A 17,067-nucleotide genomic window follows, 5' to 3' on the forward strand; every position below is an offset into this window, starting at 1 on the left:
CGTGTAGCCTGCGTTTCATGCGTTTTGAATATGGCTCATTATAATGTGGTGTAGGGGCCCCGGATTGCGTCTGCACCGGGCCTCGGCGAGGGTTAACGCGGCCCTGCATAGGGTGTATCTGGTCCCATACCAGGGCAGAGGCAATTTTTGCCACTTTTTTTTTTGACAGATTAAACTCTCCTGGTCCTAGCGCAGAGTAATAGGATACATTATTCTGAGTAGCGTAGGCCTAGTATATTTTTAAGAATATACAAATCTAATATTTAATGTGATCTGGTCCCAGGGATATTTCCTGTATGCTACATTGTATATTTTCACGGAGGGCAAAACTGTGCATGAACATGTGCTTAACAAAAAATAGTTTTCCAACCGTGATGTCAGCTGTCTATCCACCTGAAACAAGCCTATTTATTCTAATTTTAAGTAAGAACAATCTTAAACAAACAAGTCGATCTTAATCGAACACAAAAGTCATCCAATAGGCCCATGCAAAACTCTCCAATTTGGGTATTGATGGCTTCTATGTGACGCGAGTCTCAAAAACTGCATTACCCAGCATACAGCGCGAAATTCCTTTCACGTGTTTTTGTGGAACAACATCCGTATCAGAGGGTCCACGCATATGAATGAGAATCTCCGGCAGTGAAACAACATGGACAGAAGTCGTGTCAAAGTTATTTTGTTCGATTTGGACAACACGTTGATTGATACAGCTGGAGCGGGACGGATTGCCATTGAAAGGGTAAACAACGTTTTACTAATTCATTGTTCATTCTTACGGAAAGCTGGCGCCGTTGTTCTACAGCCGAATGGTTATGTCAGCCAGAAGACTACATCAGCGCAACTTTGTGTTTTTTTATGATCCTGTTTCATCAAGTTCTTCCCATCCACTTTTCGGATAATGTAGATTGTTGTTCCTCAGATTCCCGTGCATTTTACAAACACGGCGGCTGCGCAACAACGGCACAATGGTTTATTCGGCTTTGTTGGCTAGCCGTGGGTCCTGGTAGAAAAACACAGATGGTTTAGCCCAAATAATATTTGTTATTTTAAGATAAATGTGTAGCATACAGGCGGTATATCTAGGCCTACAGCAGAAAGGTAGTAAACACGTTCCACATTATACTGAGTCAGTAGTCTACTTAGCCTGCGTTTAATCAGATCTGAACTGTAATAAGTTGGACCATGTCACTCATTCGATAATCAAGTCATCATTGACCTTCCTCTGTCTTCTAGGTTTGTGACTTCTTGAAAACTTCGCTTGGACACGAGGAAATCATTAGGGATATATGTCAGAGGTTTGCCGTCAAGCTTCGCCACGAATCTTTCGACCCTAACTATGGCAGAAATATCGACGAGGTTCGCATTGATCATTGGCAACAATCGATTCGGGAATGTGAGGGAGTGGATCGGGGCAGACCTCTGGCGGCGGAGTGCTACCGCATTTGGAAAGGTACTCGTCTTCAACTGCTGACCTTTGCTCCCCCGGTCCGCACGATGCTCGAGGAGCTCAGGAAAACACACAGGTTGCTACTACTGACCAACGGAGAGTCGCAGACCCAACGAGAGAAGATCCAGGCGGTGGGCTGTGCGGGAGAGCTATTCAGTGGCTTGGTTGTAGGGGGAGAACACCCGGAGGAGAAGCCCGCTGTCTCCATCTTCACGCACTGCTTCCGCCAACTGGGTGTCCTGCCCCAAGACTGCATCATGGTGGGGGACTCTCTGGACACTGACATTCAGGGGGGATTTAATGCTGGGGTTCGTGCCACTGTGTGGGTCAACCCTAACGGCCAGATACCCCTGGAAGGCTCGGTTAGACCAGATTACACAATTGCAACTGTGCTGGACCTACCTGGTGTGCTTGCCGCCTTGAAATAATGTATACACTTAAACAAACTATTTATGGATGTGATGAGAACAATTCTTTGTATTATTGTTATACATGAAGCTGTTGTTGACTTTTTTGTTATTTTGAGTGATGTGCAGCTGAGGCGTTTTGAAACACTGAAATGAATAAAGATACTATTGCATTATTACGTTCTTAAAAATATATTTTCAATCTCCTTTACAATGTAATGGATATTTAAGTGGTTTGTGGCCAATGACAAACACACACACACACAAACAATAAATGACACATTCATGACTTTCATGAAATGGGAATTCTGCCCTCAGTTACAGCTAAAGCAAATATATTGTGATGTTCAACAACCAATGGCAGGAGAGCTGCCAGAAATGATGGGCTCCCAAACCAACGATATCACAGCCATTTATGGGGCCCCTGACTCCCTATGGGAGCTGTTTCCCAAAAACACTTTTGCTTAACATGTTATCTAATTGGTTGGATTCCCATTGGACTTTGGGAAACACAGCCCTGATCAACATTCATCCCCCCTTTCTCTGATCAGATTTTAATGTCCATGGCCCTTTGCCAACTATGGTGTGGGAAAATGCAAGCCTGACCAACCTTCCCTCCTAGTCCAACATTAGTAGCATCCTCGACACCAATGCACTGGATTTCTTCTCTTCACTTCGCTCCACTTCACATCCAGCTTCATTCTCAAGCCCATGGCCCGCCATTGCTAACTATCAGGTGCATTCCAATATGCAGACTCCCGTCCCTTGCCTGCCTGTGACTTCGTGATGACGACAGAAAATTAATTCAATATCTTGCAAAGGCACAATTCTATGTCATTTTGTCATTTGCAATCTGGATGGTAAATGAAGAACAGTCCCCCAAAAGTTGTTGTGCCTACGCTGACTGCGGGGAAACTTTATTTTCTCCACGGAGGCGGGGCGAGGCCACAAGCACTGGTGGTGGACGGGAGTCCGCACATTGGCATGCACCCACAGTGTTGGTGGAAACGCACCGCCGCACTAGGGCACCTCACTTAACGTCCAGCTTGATCTTAATGTTCATGGCGGCCAGCTCGGCCACAAAGTAGCGGAACACGTAGGGCACGGACACCGTGTCGATGGCGTCGCTCTTGCCGCACAGCGTGCAGATGGTGCGGCGCGCCCTCGTGGCCGACCAGGCCGGCGGCGGCTTCTCCAGCAGCGGCGACAGTAGGCAGCCGCAGTCCATGCACACCTGCGCCGCCGAGCGGTCCGAGCAGTTGAACAGCCGGTCGTGCAGCAGGAAGGACGAGCCGTGGGCCAGCAGCGCGTCGCGCTCCATCTCCCCGAAGCGGATGCCGCCCTGCACGTTCCTCCCACCCAGCGGCTGGTTGGTCACTTTGTCCCGCGCTCCGGTCGTGCGCACCTGGAACTTGTCCGACACCATGTGACGCAGGCGCTGGTAGTAGACCACGCCCACAAAGATGTCTGCCTCCAGCTCCAGGCCGCTGATGCCGCTGTAGAGGCGCTCGGTGCCGTAGTAGTTGTAGCCGGCCTGCCGCAGCGACTGGCCGAAGTAGCCCAGCGCCTGGTGCTCCTCGGAGAAGCTGAAGGGCGTGGCGTCGTGGCAGGTGCCGTGCAGCGCCCCCGACTTGCCCGCCATGCTCTCGATCAGCATGCCGATGGTCATGCGCGAGGGGAAGCCGTGCGGGTTGAAGAGGATGTCGGGCGTCATGCCGCTCTCGCTGAAGGGCATGTCCTCGGCGGGCCACAGGCGGCTCAGGATGCCCTTCTGGCCGTGCCGGCTGGCAAACTTGTCGCCGATGGTGGGGTTGCGGGGCACGCGCATCGTCACGCAGACTCGGCGGAAGCGGCCCGTGCCGGTGTCGTTGCTGCACACCTTGATGTTGTCCACCACACAGCTCTCCTGGCTCCTGGCAAGGGAAGAGTTTAAAAAAACAAACACACACAAACAAACAAGGTTCAAGTAAGATTCAAGCACTTTAAAGCAACTTTTAAGACCCAGATTAATATCTCCAAACACTACTTTAAGATTTAACACATTTTTGGAAAATGTTTCAATATGGCACCATACATGTGTGAGTATACCAACAACTTCGTAGGTTGCCAATTGGAAAATTGTATCGCAACCAAGTAAGTTGATAACTTGGTTTATCAGCAACGCAGTCTAGAAACACCCCCAGAATAAGAGTATGTGAGTGCTTACTTGTAGAAGGTGACAAAGCCTTTGCCGGTGTTGAGGTTGACGTAGCTGTAGTAGGGGTCTCCATAGTGCAGCGTGGTGCCAATGGCAGGCAGGCCATCTGCGTCCAGGCGGCCCTCCACCTTGGGGTCCCCGGGCTGTATCCCAAACACCACCCCCTCCTCACCCTTCACCTTCTCTGCCAGGTCGATCAGCTCAGTCTTGTACACCGTGCCGTGGGCAAAGCCTCGCTCCCACGACGACTTGTTCACGATCTGGAGATGGAAACAGCACAAAAGGTTGTGAACAGTTTGAATATCCTTTGCAAAAACATGATTTGTTTTAGTTACTATATTTTCATTTTGTCTGGAGTGTTATTTGGCCGTCTGTCTTCAGTGGCTTGCTACACAACCATAAAGTTCATAAAGGTTGGAGCAGGCGTCACCCAACAGTTTTTCTCTTCTTTTTAGGGTGCTGACCAAAATATTGTATTGAAAAATGAGAAAAGGTCGCACCATGCATAGGTTTCTTTATTACAGACGCGTTTCGGCGTTCTGCCTTCCCCAGTGTGCCCAGTGTTGCTACACAACCAACAATCTGAAGACGCTAACATTACCATTATGAACAGCTTTATCTCCGTTTGAGACTGATAAATTCAGGCATTTGTTTGTTCCAAGAGCCATTTTCCAGCCAAATTCAATTACAATTTCTCAACTGAATACCCAGGACATCTGGGGCCTCATTTATCATCAATTCATAGAATGTCTTCTAAATTGTGTCCTTCAAGTGAAATTTAGAATGTTCGCAAGTACAGAAAAATCGGGATTTATAAAATGTGCGGAGGACGACAGTGTTTCAAAATAAGTAAAAGGAGACACACATGGACACAAACACTGTCGAATAGCACACGGCCATACTCCATTGTAATTCAAAGCAAACTGTATCCGGCGCGGTCAAGATTTTCGCAGTTTCATGTTTCTTCCACTCGCACGCATGGTCTGGGGTGTACGTAGATTTAGGCAAATTTCTACGTCCAAGTACATGTTCAGAAATCCAACCCTTTGCTCAGGAATGACCACACGCATGCTTTACGCACAGATCTGTGCCCAAGAATGCTTGATAAATGAGGGCCCTGGTATGGAGAGAAACACACTTTCAATTCCTTTTGATGACCTGCGTATGTGATTTCGTTATTTCTGCCCTTGAGGAGTTGCTGCACAGAACAAAAGCTCATGGAATGTTCAAAGGATGTTCAATGTTTACATGTCCTGAAAACCCAGGTAGACCCCAACCCCCTTCCACCCTTGTGTAATCGGACTTTGACTAGTCTAAACATCTACTTTCAGTGTGGTCTTACTTGTCATGTTGAACTCATTGACCTACGCAGTAAAACAAAGGCCAAGATGACCACAACTCAAATAAAGCACCCTCTGCAAGAGGGACATGATTTTTGAATTATCGAATATTCGACATGGATTTCGAAAGAACTATTCTTGAATGCAAGTCTCAAAATGTCATAAAAATGCAGACCCCATATAAAAAAATCTGTACAGGGTCTCACTTAGGCTACTTTCACTAGGTTTAGTTTCATTACATTTCTAAATATGCACAAAGATATGACTGGGTGGTGGGGTCGATTTTCAAATAGTCGTCATCGATGTTAGACTAGTGTTTTTGCAAAAAATAAATAAAAATAAAATAAATCCCATCCCAAGTTTGATTAAGTCAGACTCAACATTTCATTTTCAGCTGTGAACTTGAATCTGAACAATCCTGATTGTAAAACTGTGTGTAAAAGGTCAAGATGGATGCCAGAGCAGTGTAGTGCCACTCACTCACCATAGCGCACTTGGTGACCTCCCTGAACTTGATCATAAAACTGTGTTATGGTCAAGATGACCTTAAGTGCATTCACCCCATTACATCTACCTTTCAAGTACTGGGACGTGGATGAACCTGCAGATGTCTATGGTCTATGTCTATGGTCACTATCCGATCGGAATAATAAAGGTGTGTGCGTCTCTCCCTCTCCCTGTCTGTCGATGTCTCTAAACATCTATTTCCATAAAGTGATGGTTGCGTATGTCACTGCAGTTCTATGAGTTTCGGATGACCACTAGGCGGTGCTCTCTGACAGGAGGAGAACTGAAATTAATAAAACTGTTGGTGTACAGTAAAACTGAAATGAATGGAATTGTGTGTGTGTCAAAGGTCAAGATGAACTGGCGTCCACTCACCATGGCGTCCTCCATGTCGTAGCCCGTGTAGGAGATGACGGCTACGATGGCGTTGGTGCCGATGGGGTAGTTGTCCATGTTGTAGTGGTCGTACATGACGGGCCGCACCAGCGGGCTCTGGGGCGTCTGCAGGCGGTACAGCTTGTTGTCGGAGCGCTCTTTGAAGGAGTGCAGGGGGAAGCCCATGGTCTGCTTACCTGCAGAGGGGATGAGGAGAGAAAATGAAATGACTACGTTTTAGTAACTGATCATCATTTGGTATTTTAATTTGTCAGTGGTTGTCTGATGGTATACAGTCATCTGATGTAGGTGGTTTAAAGATAAACCACCTCGAAACATAGGTTCCCCACCCCTGCGTTAGATGCTAATTCATGTTTCTAGGATCTTACTCCTTGTTTGCATAACCATTGACAAAATGACATTGCAACATGCTTCTAGGGTCTTATTCACTTTGGTCACTGGTTGTTAAGTCAATTCATTTCAGAAGGACACTGGTACATGCTTCTTACCCATCCGACACTGGTATATCTTTCTATGTTCTTTCCCATCTGACAATTGTGCATATTTCTAGGGTCTTATTCCTTGGTTGTTCTGTCAATTAATTCCAAAATGGCACTAGTGCATGTTCCTGTGGTCTTACCCATCTGACACTGGTACATGTTCCTGGGGCTCTGGTTGTGGTCAGAGTAGGGGATGAAGTTGGCCACCACGCTCAGCATGCTGTGGGGAAACAGCTCCTGGTGGCTGGTGACGCCCTCCTCCACCTCGTCTCCAAATATGCCCACGTTGATGAAGAGCTGACACGCAGGCAGGCAGACATGCATATTAATTATGTGAAAGGAACTGCAGCAGAGTGGGCACTAGGGCTGCACGATATCATAAAAAAATCGATATGCGATAACAGCATGCAATACCTCGATAACCATATTTAAACAATATTTAGAAATATTTGTCAGTCTATGTGGGGGGCGTGTCTGTGGTCATGGCGGGCATCTTCCGCATTTGTTGATATTCAGCTAGTGATAAGACTGCACAGAAATGTTTTACTTGTTTGCGATAATTAAGTAATTTCCACGATACGCCTATTGCCACTCTTGACATCGCGGTTTCGATACATTTATGATAAATTGTGCAGCCCTAGTGGGCACCATGATCGCTTTTTTTACATGAAGGCCTAGACACATGAATCACTCAGAGTTAGGAGCGAACGTCTTTGACCTCTGAGATGAAAACAACATTTTAACCGAAGATACTTTTTATCCCACATGGCAACAGGTCACCTGAAAAACGAATAGGATTTCAGTCTATATTCATGCGCAGATGGCACAGTGTCCCAAGGCAATCATTTTCACAGGCTGCGGTTTAACAACTAAATAGCTGAATAATGTTTTCCACGGACTGGTCAGCCCAGTAAAGTGCAAGAAGGGATGGGGGTACTCTAATTCTGAGATGAATCTTAATTTTGGGCGCAAGTAAACAAAATGTAGATTGAGGATAAAAAAACACCACTCAATGTTTAAACCAATGTTTCTTCATACCACCATGTCAGCAAACACATCTGCTGACATGTCAGTAGTATAAATTAACAGATGAGTTTAAGCATCAATAGTGTGTTTTTCGCCCCAGTCCATTAGAGTACCTGTTCGAAGGTGCCGATGAGCTCCTGTTGTCCCAGGGCCAGGTTGCGTACGGGCCGCACCATGCGGCAGGGGGTGGTGAAGAGGTAGAGGGCAGGGTAGAGGCTGGCCTTGCCCGTGTAGGGAACCAGCACGATCTCCGTCCAGGGGGGAACCCTCTTCTCCTTCAACACCTGGAGGAGGAGGAGCAAAAAAATGTCTTGCATAAAAGGTTGAGTATGTTATTTTTTAAGGAGTTTATGACAGTGGGCCATACACTTTTAGGATGAAGGAAAGAATGGAAAGAATGTAGAGGTAAACATGTGCCCACACAATAGACAAAGGGACACAAATGCAGAAATTTGTCACCAGTCAACGTGCATGACTCAAATTGGCCAGCCGTGCTGTTAAGAGCATTGCACCGGCTGGACAACATTAGATGTTGTTGTTTATAGGGCGTGAGAGGGTGCGACTCTCCTTAAACCTGTGAGGTGACTCTTCTAGATACAAAAGTCTGTGTGTTATGTTCTATTTGTAATTCTATACCTATACATCTAGTTTGTGTCATAATCAAATGATGACATTCCCATCAGGGACAACATAACCAACTTTCAGTCATTTAAGAAAGGTAAGAAGTCTTTGAAGAAATCTGCAAGTCCATAATGAAAAAAGAACAGGACCTGTAGATCACAGCCCCCCTGCCAAGCAAGTTAAGAACAGCACTAAAACTTAATGAGTATCAGCTTGAGCCTTGGTGTGCGTTGGCTAGTTATTTCGCACACCAACCAACCAAGCGATGTATTAACAAATCCTGATAAACAAACAAACAAACCCTATCCTGCTTGTCAGAGGTAAAGTTGCTGGTTCTGCTCACCTTAAACCTCCGGAGGGACTCTGCCAGAGCTGGAGCCAGCTCCCTCTCCACCCAGCCCACCAGAGCCCCGTCCAGCACCACTGGGTAGCACTCCTCATACGGCAGGCTGGGAGTCATGTCCACGGGAGTCACCCCTGTACACAAAACACACACACAGACACACACGCAAGATCAGACATGCCTTAGTATTTTAAGAAACAGGCACCTGACAACCTCTCTGCGAGCGACCAATTCTGCGGGGTGGGCAATAGAGTTCACCCCTCCCATCCGTAATCCTTTTAAATATCAAATATAATTACATTACATTACACTTAGCTGACGCTTTATTTCAAAGTGACATAGTTATTTAGGTACAGGGCAATGGCTACAGTTCCTGGAGCAATGTAAGGTTAGGTCTCAAGGGCACTTCAGCCTTGGATTAGTTAGGGTGGGATTTGAACCTGCAACCCTCTGCCCATTTTTTTTCTTTACATAATTGCGTGCGTCTGTCTGTCTGTCTGTCTGTCTCTCTCTCTCTCTCTCTCTCTCTCTAAGAGTGAGTGGCACTGACCGAGTGAGCAGAGCAGGGCGGGCAGGGTGGTGGTGGACATGGTGGTGGCCACGATCTCGCAGTGTGCCGTCATGTGGTTCATCAGGCCGCAGGGCTCCCCGTCTGGCGTGTGCACCGGGCACAGGAAGCCCCAGGACTCCGGCAGCAGCCGACGCACCGCCGTCGTACGCATCTGCAGAGGTTACGTTGGGTTGGCAAGGTCAGAGGTCACTTACAGTATGTGCCGTAGACAAGGATACAAGAACGTTTAATTGTCATATACATAGAGACACTCTCAGGTCACATGCATAGAAATGAATGGCTGGTACAAAGCAAGTATACAGAAGAAAGGTGTGTGTGTGTTCACTATTCAGTTAAATCAATTTAGGAATTGAATAAACAAGTGACATAATCAATACAGTTGTGTTTGATTTGCACTAAGACATGGGTCTGATCCAGACTGTGTAGGTAATGTAATATAAAGCAAATGAGGAAAAAAGAACAACAAAATAAAATGCATATAGTGTACATATAGAAAACAGTCTCGTTAATATACAAACACTTAACAGTAATATCTACTCTACTATCTCTTGTGAAATTAAAAGCAATGCCTTACTATGGCTTGACACGACAGACCTTAGCAAAAGCGGCACCTCTGTGGACGCAGCGAAAGTGCGACAGGTAACGGACAAAGTTCAGCTTGTCCGCCACCACGCACAGGCCTGTGTTCTGCAGCATTCCCAGACCTGCCGATAGAAACACACGAGAGGAGAGGATGGAAAAAAAACTCAGTCCAGTAAAGCATGTAGCTTGAGAGACGTTTTCGTTTTCTAAGTTCGTGATCGATGTTTGCGAAAGCTAGGTGTGTTATATCTCCGTACACCATAACCTTCTCTACACGCAGGAGTCATATGTCAAGGTCAAAAAAAGCACCTGTCTTGGAGACCAGGTTGCCGGTGGCCAGGAGGTACTCGAAGGACTTGGTGAGATCGGTGCCCATGTGGAATATCTTCAGCATGGCCTCGGTGGTCAGCTCCATCGGCAACGACTGCTGCCTCTTGGCCTGGGCGTACTTCAGAGACACCAGCCAAGCCGACAGCCTCTCCTGGAGAGATGAGGAAAACAACAAGGTCATCGTCTGCGCCTCGTCTTTGAAGTGTGTGTTGTTTGGGTCGTCTACTCAGTTAAAACTACTAAAAAGTAGAGGAAGATAGAGACGTTGAAAATGGGCTAGACCCAAAACGTCTGTTGTTACTTGCTCGATACTTTTTCTGCCGTAACATACAGTATATTCTACTGTCTGACAAGCCTTGTCTGCACCTCTTTATTTAACTTCTCACAGAGAGGACATGCATTACTACTGGATTGGGATGGGTGGATAGATAAATGGATAGATGGATGGATGTATGGGCTGGAAAAACAAACTTGTATTTTTTGAGGGTGTCCTAGCCAGGTCGTAAAAACAAAACTTTTGAAATGGTTTTAAAACTACGGACAGATAAATATTCTGACCTCTAATGATGGACCATGGCGTCATCTGTACACGGCATACACTTGGTGTCCAAATTTTTAAAAAAATATGTAACTTCCCATTTCGAGACATTGCTTGGAGTGCCTGGATGAACTTTTCCTTTGCGAAAGAGCATAGAGTACCTTGATGAACATGAGCATGAGTTGTCCGGGAGTGAGGACCTCCTGACACATCAGGCTGTCGGGGTTCTCCTCCATGCAGCCCTCTTTGGCAAACACAAACAGCTTCCGGGTCATCAGGCACAGCTGGTAGAACTTCTCGACGTCCGTGTTCAGGTGGATGCACAGACACTCGCTGTTACAGTGATGACGATGAGAGAGAGAGAGAGAGAGAGAGAGAGAGAGAGAGAGAGAGAGAGAGAGAGAGAGAGAGAGAGAGAGAGAGAGAGAAAAAGTGAAAGAGTGAAAGAGATGGGCATTCAAAGTACGTACTAAGGATAAGGGCACCTGAGAGTTCAACTTGATGGCTCTGCTGACCAATTAAATTTTTTGGTAACACTTTACTTAAAGCCAACATTATAAGCGCATTCATAACAAATTATAACGCACATTATAATTACTTACAATGTATTATGACTACACTCATAATGCTTCATGATGCTTTATATTATCAGTTATGAATAATTATGAATCTAGCCTATAATGCTTTATAAATCCATGGGTGTCATGAGTGCTCATGACTGGCTATAAACTACAGGCTGCCTGATGGGGCTTATAGTACATTTTGAGTACCTATACCCCTCTATGCACAGACCTGGATGATAAACTGTCATAAGGGCTCATACGATGCTATAATGTTTCATGTGAGATCATAAGTCGTCAATGTGTGCTCTAAGTAAAGTGAAGTTCATATGGATGCATCTATAATGCACTGTATGATGCACATCTATAATGCATCATAATGTACTGTAAGCCCCATCAGGTCGCCTGTAGTTTATATCCAGTCATGAGCACTCATAATACCCTTGGATTTATAAAGTGTTATAAGCTAGATTCATGGTTATTCATTACTGTTAACATAAAGCATCATGAAACATCATCGGTGTAGTTGTAATGCGTTGTAAGTAATTATAATGTGCATTATAATATGTTATAAATGCGCTCATAATGCGCTATAGATATGGGCTTCATAGAAAGTGTTACCAATTTTTTTTAAATCAAATTAAATTTCTGAAAGTGCCCTAAAAACTGAAACAAAAGTAGCAGTACAGTGCAGTTCGAGTACGTACTCAAGCAAGAAGCGGGCGCACTGCTCGTGCGTGTACCACTCGGGCATGTTCATCTTGACGCGGAAGCGCTCTCCCAGGTAGCGCAGCACCTTCTCGCGGGTGGTGCAGCCCTGCTCCATCACCAGGCGCAGCATCTGCGAGGCGCAGCTCTTGTAGAAGGAGTTCTCCTCCATGCCCTTGATCAGCTCCTGGTAGATCTGGAAGTCTGAGAAGTCCACCAGGGCCTGAATGGTGGACACAGAGGACACAACCAAAGAGGATAGAGTAATAAAGAGGATGCAAAACCCGCCCACCCAATGCAAAAGAGTCTGCTCAATTTGGGTCTCCTAGGGGGGCGTTGTCCCCTCGTTCTTCTTCTCTTTTCGAGGCGTTTGCACAAGAAGTACTACCGCCATCTACAGCGCTAAAGGGGACTCCATTTATTCTCAACCTCAGGACTCCGAAGGTCTCCTAACCGAAGGTCTCCTAAAGGGGCGTTCACTCGACATAAAGTGGATACAGGAAAAGAACTAGAATAACTTCTCTACTCTACTGTGGCGTAGTTACTCTTCTGGAAAATCACCATTTTACATCAACTTCAGCAGGTGCCCTTTTAGTAAATGGAAGGAGTCACAGCTGTAATGACTAGGGCTTCCCAAGGCTTTACTATAGGTCATATTTGATCAATTAAAAACAGCCAACATGTTTCAGCGTTGGTGGTCTTTGTCAGGGCATAGTCAAAGAAGGAAGTACTGATGCGCCTATGACGTCAATTACAACTAATAACTTCTACACAGTTTTAGATAATTTGTAAATTAATATAATGTATAATAATATTAGATAAAAACAATATCATTTGTACCCTTTGATAATTCTACATCAAAGAGAGCAGGGCCACTGACAGCTTTGGCAGGGCTCGTGACAAAGTCATCTAAAAAGCCCCCCCACTCAATACATACAAAGTAACGGGGACCCAATTCTGGCCCCCCCATCTCCCTTGACCCCACACAACTGACCCCTTTGTCCCCCGACCCTCCTATCAGCATACCTGAAAGCAAGTACCCTTCCTTGCAAGAAATTGCCAAAAACGTGTGTTTACCTTCAATGCAAAGCCTAGAGGAATGAAGAAGAGCTCCTTCTGGAAGATAAAGTTCAGCATCACTGTGCCATTGTCCAGGTAATGCAAGTTCATGTTGATGGCTGTGTGCTCCTCTTTCACACAGTGCATAGAAATACCTGTAATGCACAAACATGGTATCATTCAGACACAGCATCCCTTTTTGACTCATTGACCAGGCAGTAATATTTGACCAGAGTATGTAATGTCCATGGCGTCCAAAACTGCTGCTGCACTTAAAACCATGCCTTCACAGCATCTTGACTTCACGGATGATTAGTTTTAGGGAAGAGTTTAGGTCAACAAAGCCAGAATGCTCCTTCTTGATTCGAGAGATGGCCGGACGTGGCCTCAGCTGTGGCTTAAGCAGCTAAGGCACTACAATGTTACACTAAGGATCCGGATTCGATTCCCACCTGAGGCTATTTCCCAATCCTCCTACAGATGTCTCTTTCGCTCGTCACACTCTCAAACTGTTCCGTCTAAATAAAGGCTTAAAAGCATACAAAATATATATTTTTTAAATGGTGGGCCCATACATACCATACTGTGTGTACCCCTGTCCTCTTTGCTTCCACTTGGGGCGGGCCATGGCTATGGGATAATTCCTCCTGGGCATAATCAGCATACGGATCACCTTCTCGTTGCCGTTGACTACGAAATAGCCACCCATCTCCTGAGAATGTATGACCCATGGAAATTTTAGGTATGTCAATTCACTAAACATATCACTTCAGACTCATAAAATACATACATACATACATACATACATACATACATACATACAGTGCCCTCCATAATTATTGGCACCCCTGGTTGAGATGTGTTAAAAGCCTTAAAATAAATTCAGTGTTTATTGCAGAAGAATACTGTCACACTGAAAATTGTAGGAAAATGTAGCCTTCAACTCAAATGAATTGTAAGAAAATAAAAAAATCCCTGACTAAAAAATAATTATTTTTCATTAAATCACCTGTTCCACAATTATTGGCACCCTTAACAATTCCCAGGAAATAAATATAATTGAAGCATTTCTGTCATTTCTACAGTAGTTTACAAAGTTTACCAGAGTATGTAGGAACATTTAATTAGTAATTCATCACTTCCTGTTTCCCTGGGGTATAAATATGACGTGACACCGAGGCCATTTCTCTTATCCACTCTTAAACATGGGAAAGACAAAGGAACACAGCATACAAGTGAGGCAGATGTGCCTCGATCTTCACAGGTCAGGCAGAGGCTACAAGAAGATTGCCACTCAACTGCAGCTGCCCATATCCACTGTGAGAGGAATAATTAAGAAGTTCAAAACAACTGGAACAGTGGTAAACAAGCCTGGACGAGGACCCAAGTTTATTTTGCCACCACGCACAGTGAGGAGGATGGTAAGAGAAATCAAAAGATCTCCAAAGCTCACTGTTACAGAATTACAACAAATGGTAGCATCCTGGGGTCACAAAGTCTCCAAATCAACCATCAGGCGCTGTCTACACACCAACAAGCTGTTTGGGAGGCATGCACGGAGAAAACCTTTCCTCACTCACAATCATAAACGCAAGCGTCTGGAGTTCGCCAAGCGGTATTGGGGCTTCAACTGGGACCGTGTGCTTTGGTCAGATGAGACCAAGATTGAGCTTTTTGGCAACAAACACTCTAAGTGGGTCTGGCGTACCACGAAAGATGCGCATGCTGAAAAGCACCTCATACCCACTGTGAAGTATGGGGGTGGGTCAGTGATGCTGTGGGGCTGTTTCGCTTCCAAAGGCCCTGGGAACCTTGTTAGGGTGCATGGCATCATGAATGCTTTGAAATACCAGGACATTTTAAATCAAAATCTGTTGCCCTCTGCCCGAAAGCTGAAGCTGGGTCGTCACTGGGTCTTTCAGCAAGACAATGACCCTAAACATATGGCCAAATCTACACAGAAATGGTTCACCAGACACAAAATCAAGCTCCTCCCATGGCCATCTCAGTCCCCTGACCTCAACCCCATTGAGAACCTGTGGGGTGAGCTGAAGAGGAGAGTACAGAGGAGAGGACCCAGGTCTCTGGATGATTTAGAGAGATTCTGCAAAGAGGAATGGCTGAAGATCCCTCTTTCTGTCTTTTTCCATCTTGTGAAACATTATAGGAGAAGATTAGGTGCTGTTTTGTTGGCAAAAGGGGGTTGTACAAAATATTAACACCAGGGGTGCTAATAATTGTGACACACATTATTTGATGTCAAATAATTATTTCTTTATGTGGGATTTTTTCCCCACTGAATAAATGCACTTGTATTGAAGGTTGGATTTTTCTCTTTTTTTCCATTAAGGTCCCATATTATTTAGAAAAAAAATAAAATAATTGGAAGCTAAAAAACACATCTCAACCAGGGGTGCCAATAATTATGGAGGGCACTGTACATACATACATACATACATACATACATACATACATACATAAAACGTAACGTGAAGAAAAAAAACTGGAGTGTGGTGACATTCTAAGAGTTTTTCGTACCTCTGCTTCTTCGTGGTGCTCGATGAGTTGTTTTGGAGAAAGGCTGTGCAGGTTACACAGTTTGGATTTGACCATAATGGGTATCTGGCCAAGACTGTGTTTAATGATGCCTTTTGGTACTCCGTTTACCGACCAGCTGATATCCGCCTGACGGCACACACAAAAGAAAACAATAATCAAGACATAAGAAACTCAAATAGTTAATTAGTCCTACATTTTCTGTGGCTGACTCTTTATGCCATCTCCATCTCTAGATGGACAGACTGTCTATAACGCAGAAATTGAACAGTACTTTGTGAGCCTTTTTATAGTTTTTTTTCCCCTTTGGGTTATTTTAACATAGCCCACAAAGCATTACGACAAATATGTGTGTAAGTGAACAAGGCTCCCAAATAATACAAGAATAACTAGTTTTCATCAATATCCAAAGCCCATGATGTATTGACCAGTGGCTGGTGATGACACACACACACACACGTCACAACAGTGATATAGGGCCTACATGGCCTTCCCAACTGAAATTAGAACACGTTTAAACAGATGAACAAGAAATAACTATGACAATAAACATACCACAAGCTTTCCTCGGTAGGTGCAGCGTCTGCCCCTACACTCAGCCGGGTAGATCCGCACATCTTTACAGATGCTTCCCTTGCTGGCCACGGGATTCTGAATGGAGGCTTCGACGAAAGCCAGAGACACCCGGTCATTCTTGTAGGTGAATTCCACAGGTGGGACGGCCTGAGGACGGAAATGATAAGGGAAAGAGTGTCAAATTCACATCAGATGAGGGTGATCCACCGACCACTTCGGCGTTCAGGGGCCGTTTTCTTCAACTGTCTGGAGCGGACCCATTATTATGTATCGGCAAAACAACCGGTGTCTTGACGAAACTCAAGCCCTAGCTGTCTTTATGCCCCTTGTAGCCACAGCTAAATTCGTTTTGTGCAAAGCACAGCTAGTTGTTCGGAAACACCAATGCAGTACCTCTGCATGTCCTTGCACATACATCGTCTTTTCTAATGTTATATGCCATCTATAGCGCATAATTCCATATGATGGCACGATGTGGTCATGTTAACTTACCCGCACAGCTCGGTACAGCCCATCGGTGACAGCATGATCAAACGACTCGATGTGTGCTTTCACAAGGTCCTGCACCGCAGCATGCTGTTGTTCATTTGGGACACCAAACCCCGGTTCTGTCAAGTTTTTTAAACTTGGAGCAGTGGGTAAATTACTCCATTTCGTGGAGTAGTCCATGCTTGTTTTTGCTTTCATGTGCACATGGGGGAATGCAGGAAGACGATTTCTTCTTCAGAGAACGAGCTAGGGCCAGTGATTGCTTTCGCCACCTTGTGGCGTGGAATATAACTGTAACAGCAAACATCAGCCTACAGCCACTCTCAGTTGTT

At 45.2% G+C, this 17,067-nt stretch overlaps 2 protein-coding genes across 2 annotated transcripts; one reads left to right on the forward strand and one right to left on the reverse strand.

Annotated features, from left to right (window-relative positions):
• Positions 1–566: 566 nt before the first annotated feature.
• On the forward strand, positions 567–2,033 carry nanp (N-acetylneuraminic acid phosphatase). The gene is made up of 2 exons (XM_063191952.1): positions 567–742; positions 1,237–2,033. Exons 1-2 carry the CDS (start codon positions 653–655, stop codon positions 1,876–1,878), a joined length of 732 nt encoding a protein of 243 aa, XP_063048022.1. The 5' UTR covers positions 567–652; the 3' UTR covers positions 1,879–2,033.
• Positions 2,034–2,222: 189 nt separating this feature from the next.
• polr1b (RNA polymerase I subunit B) lies at positions 2,223–16,937 on the reverse strand. The gene is made up of 16 exons (XM_063191951.1): positions 16,739–16,937; positions 16,226–16,393; positions 15,653–15,799; positions 13,694–13,826; positions 13,133–13,269; positions 12,055–12,278; positions 10,949–11,120; positions 10,229–10,400; positions 9,932–10,041; positions 9,317–9,488; positions 8,767–8,900; positions 7,916–8,086; positions 6,917–7,073; positions 6,277–6,473; positions 4,064–4,314; positions 2,223–3,770 (listed from the first exon to the last, which is right to left on the reverse strand). The coding sequence occupies exons 1-16, from the start codon at positions 16,931–16,933 to the stop codon at positions 2,888–2,890; spliced, it is 3,423 nt and encodes a 1,140-aa protein (XP_063048021.1). The 5' UTR covers positions 16,934–16,937; the 3' UTR covers positions 2,223–2,887.
• Between the last annotated feature and the right edge of the window lie 130 nt (positions 16,938–17,067).

This window comes from Engraulis encrasicolus, chromosome 24 (genome assembly GCF_034702125.1).
Source record: "Engraulis encrasicolus isolate BLACKSEA-1 chromosome 24, IST_EnEncr_1.0, whole genome shotgun sequence".
Classification (NCBI taxonomy): domain Eukaryota; kingdom Metazoa; phylum Chordata; class Actinopteri; order Clupeiformes; family Engraulidae; genus Engraulis; species Engraulis encrasicolus.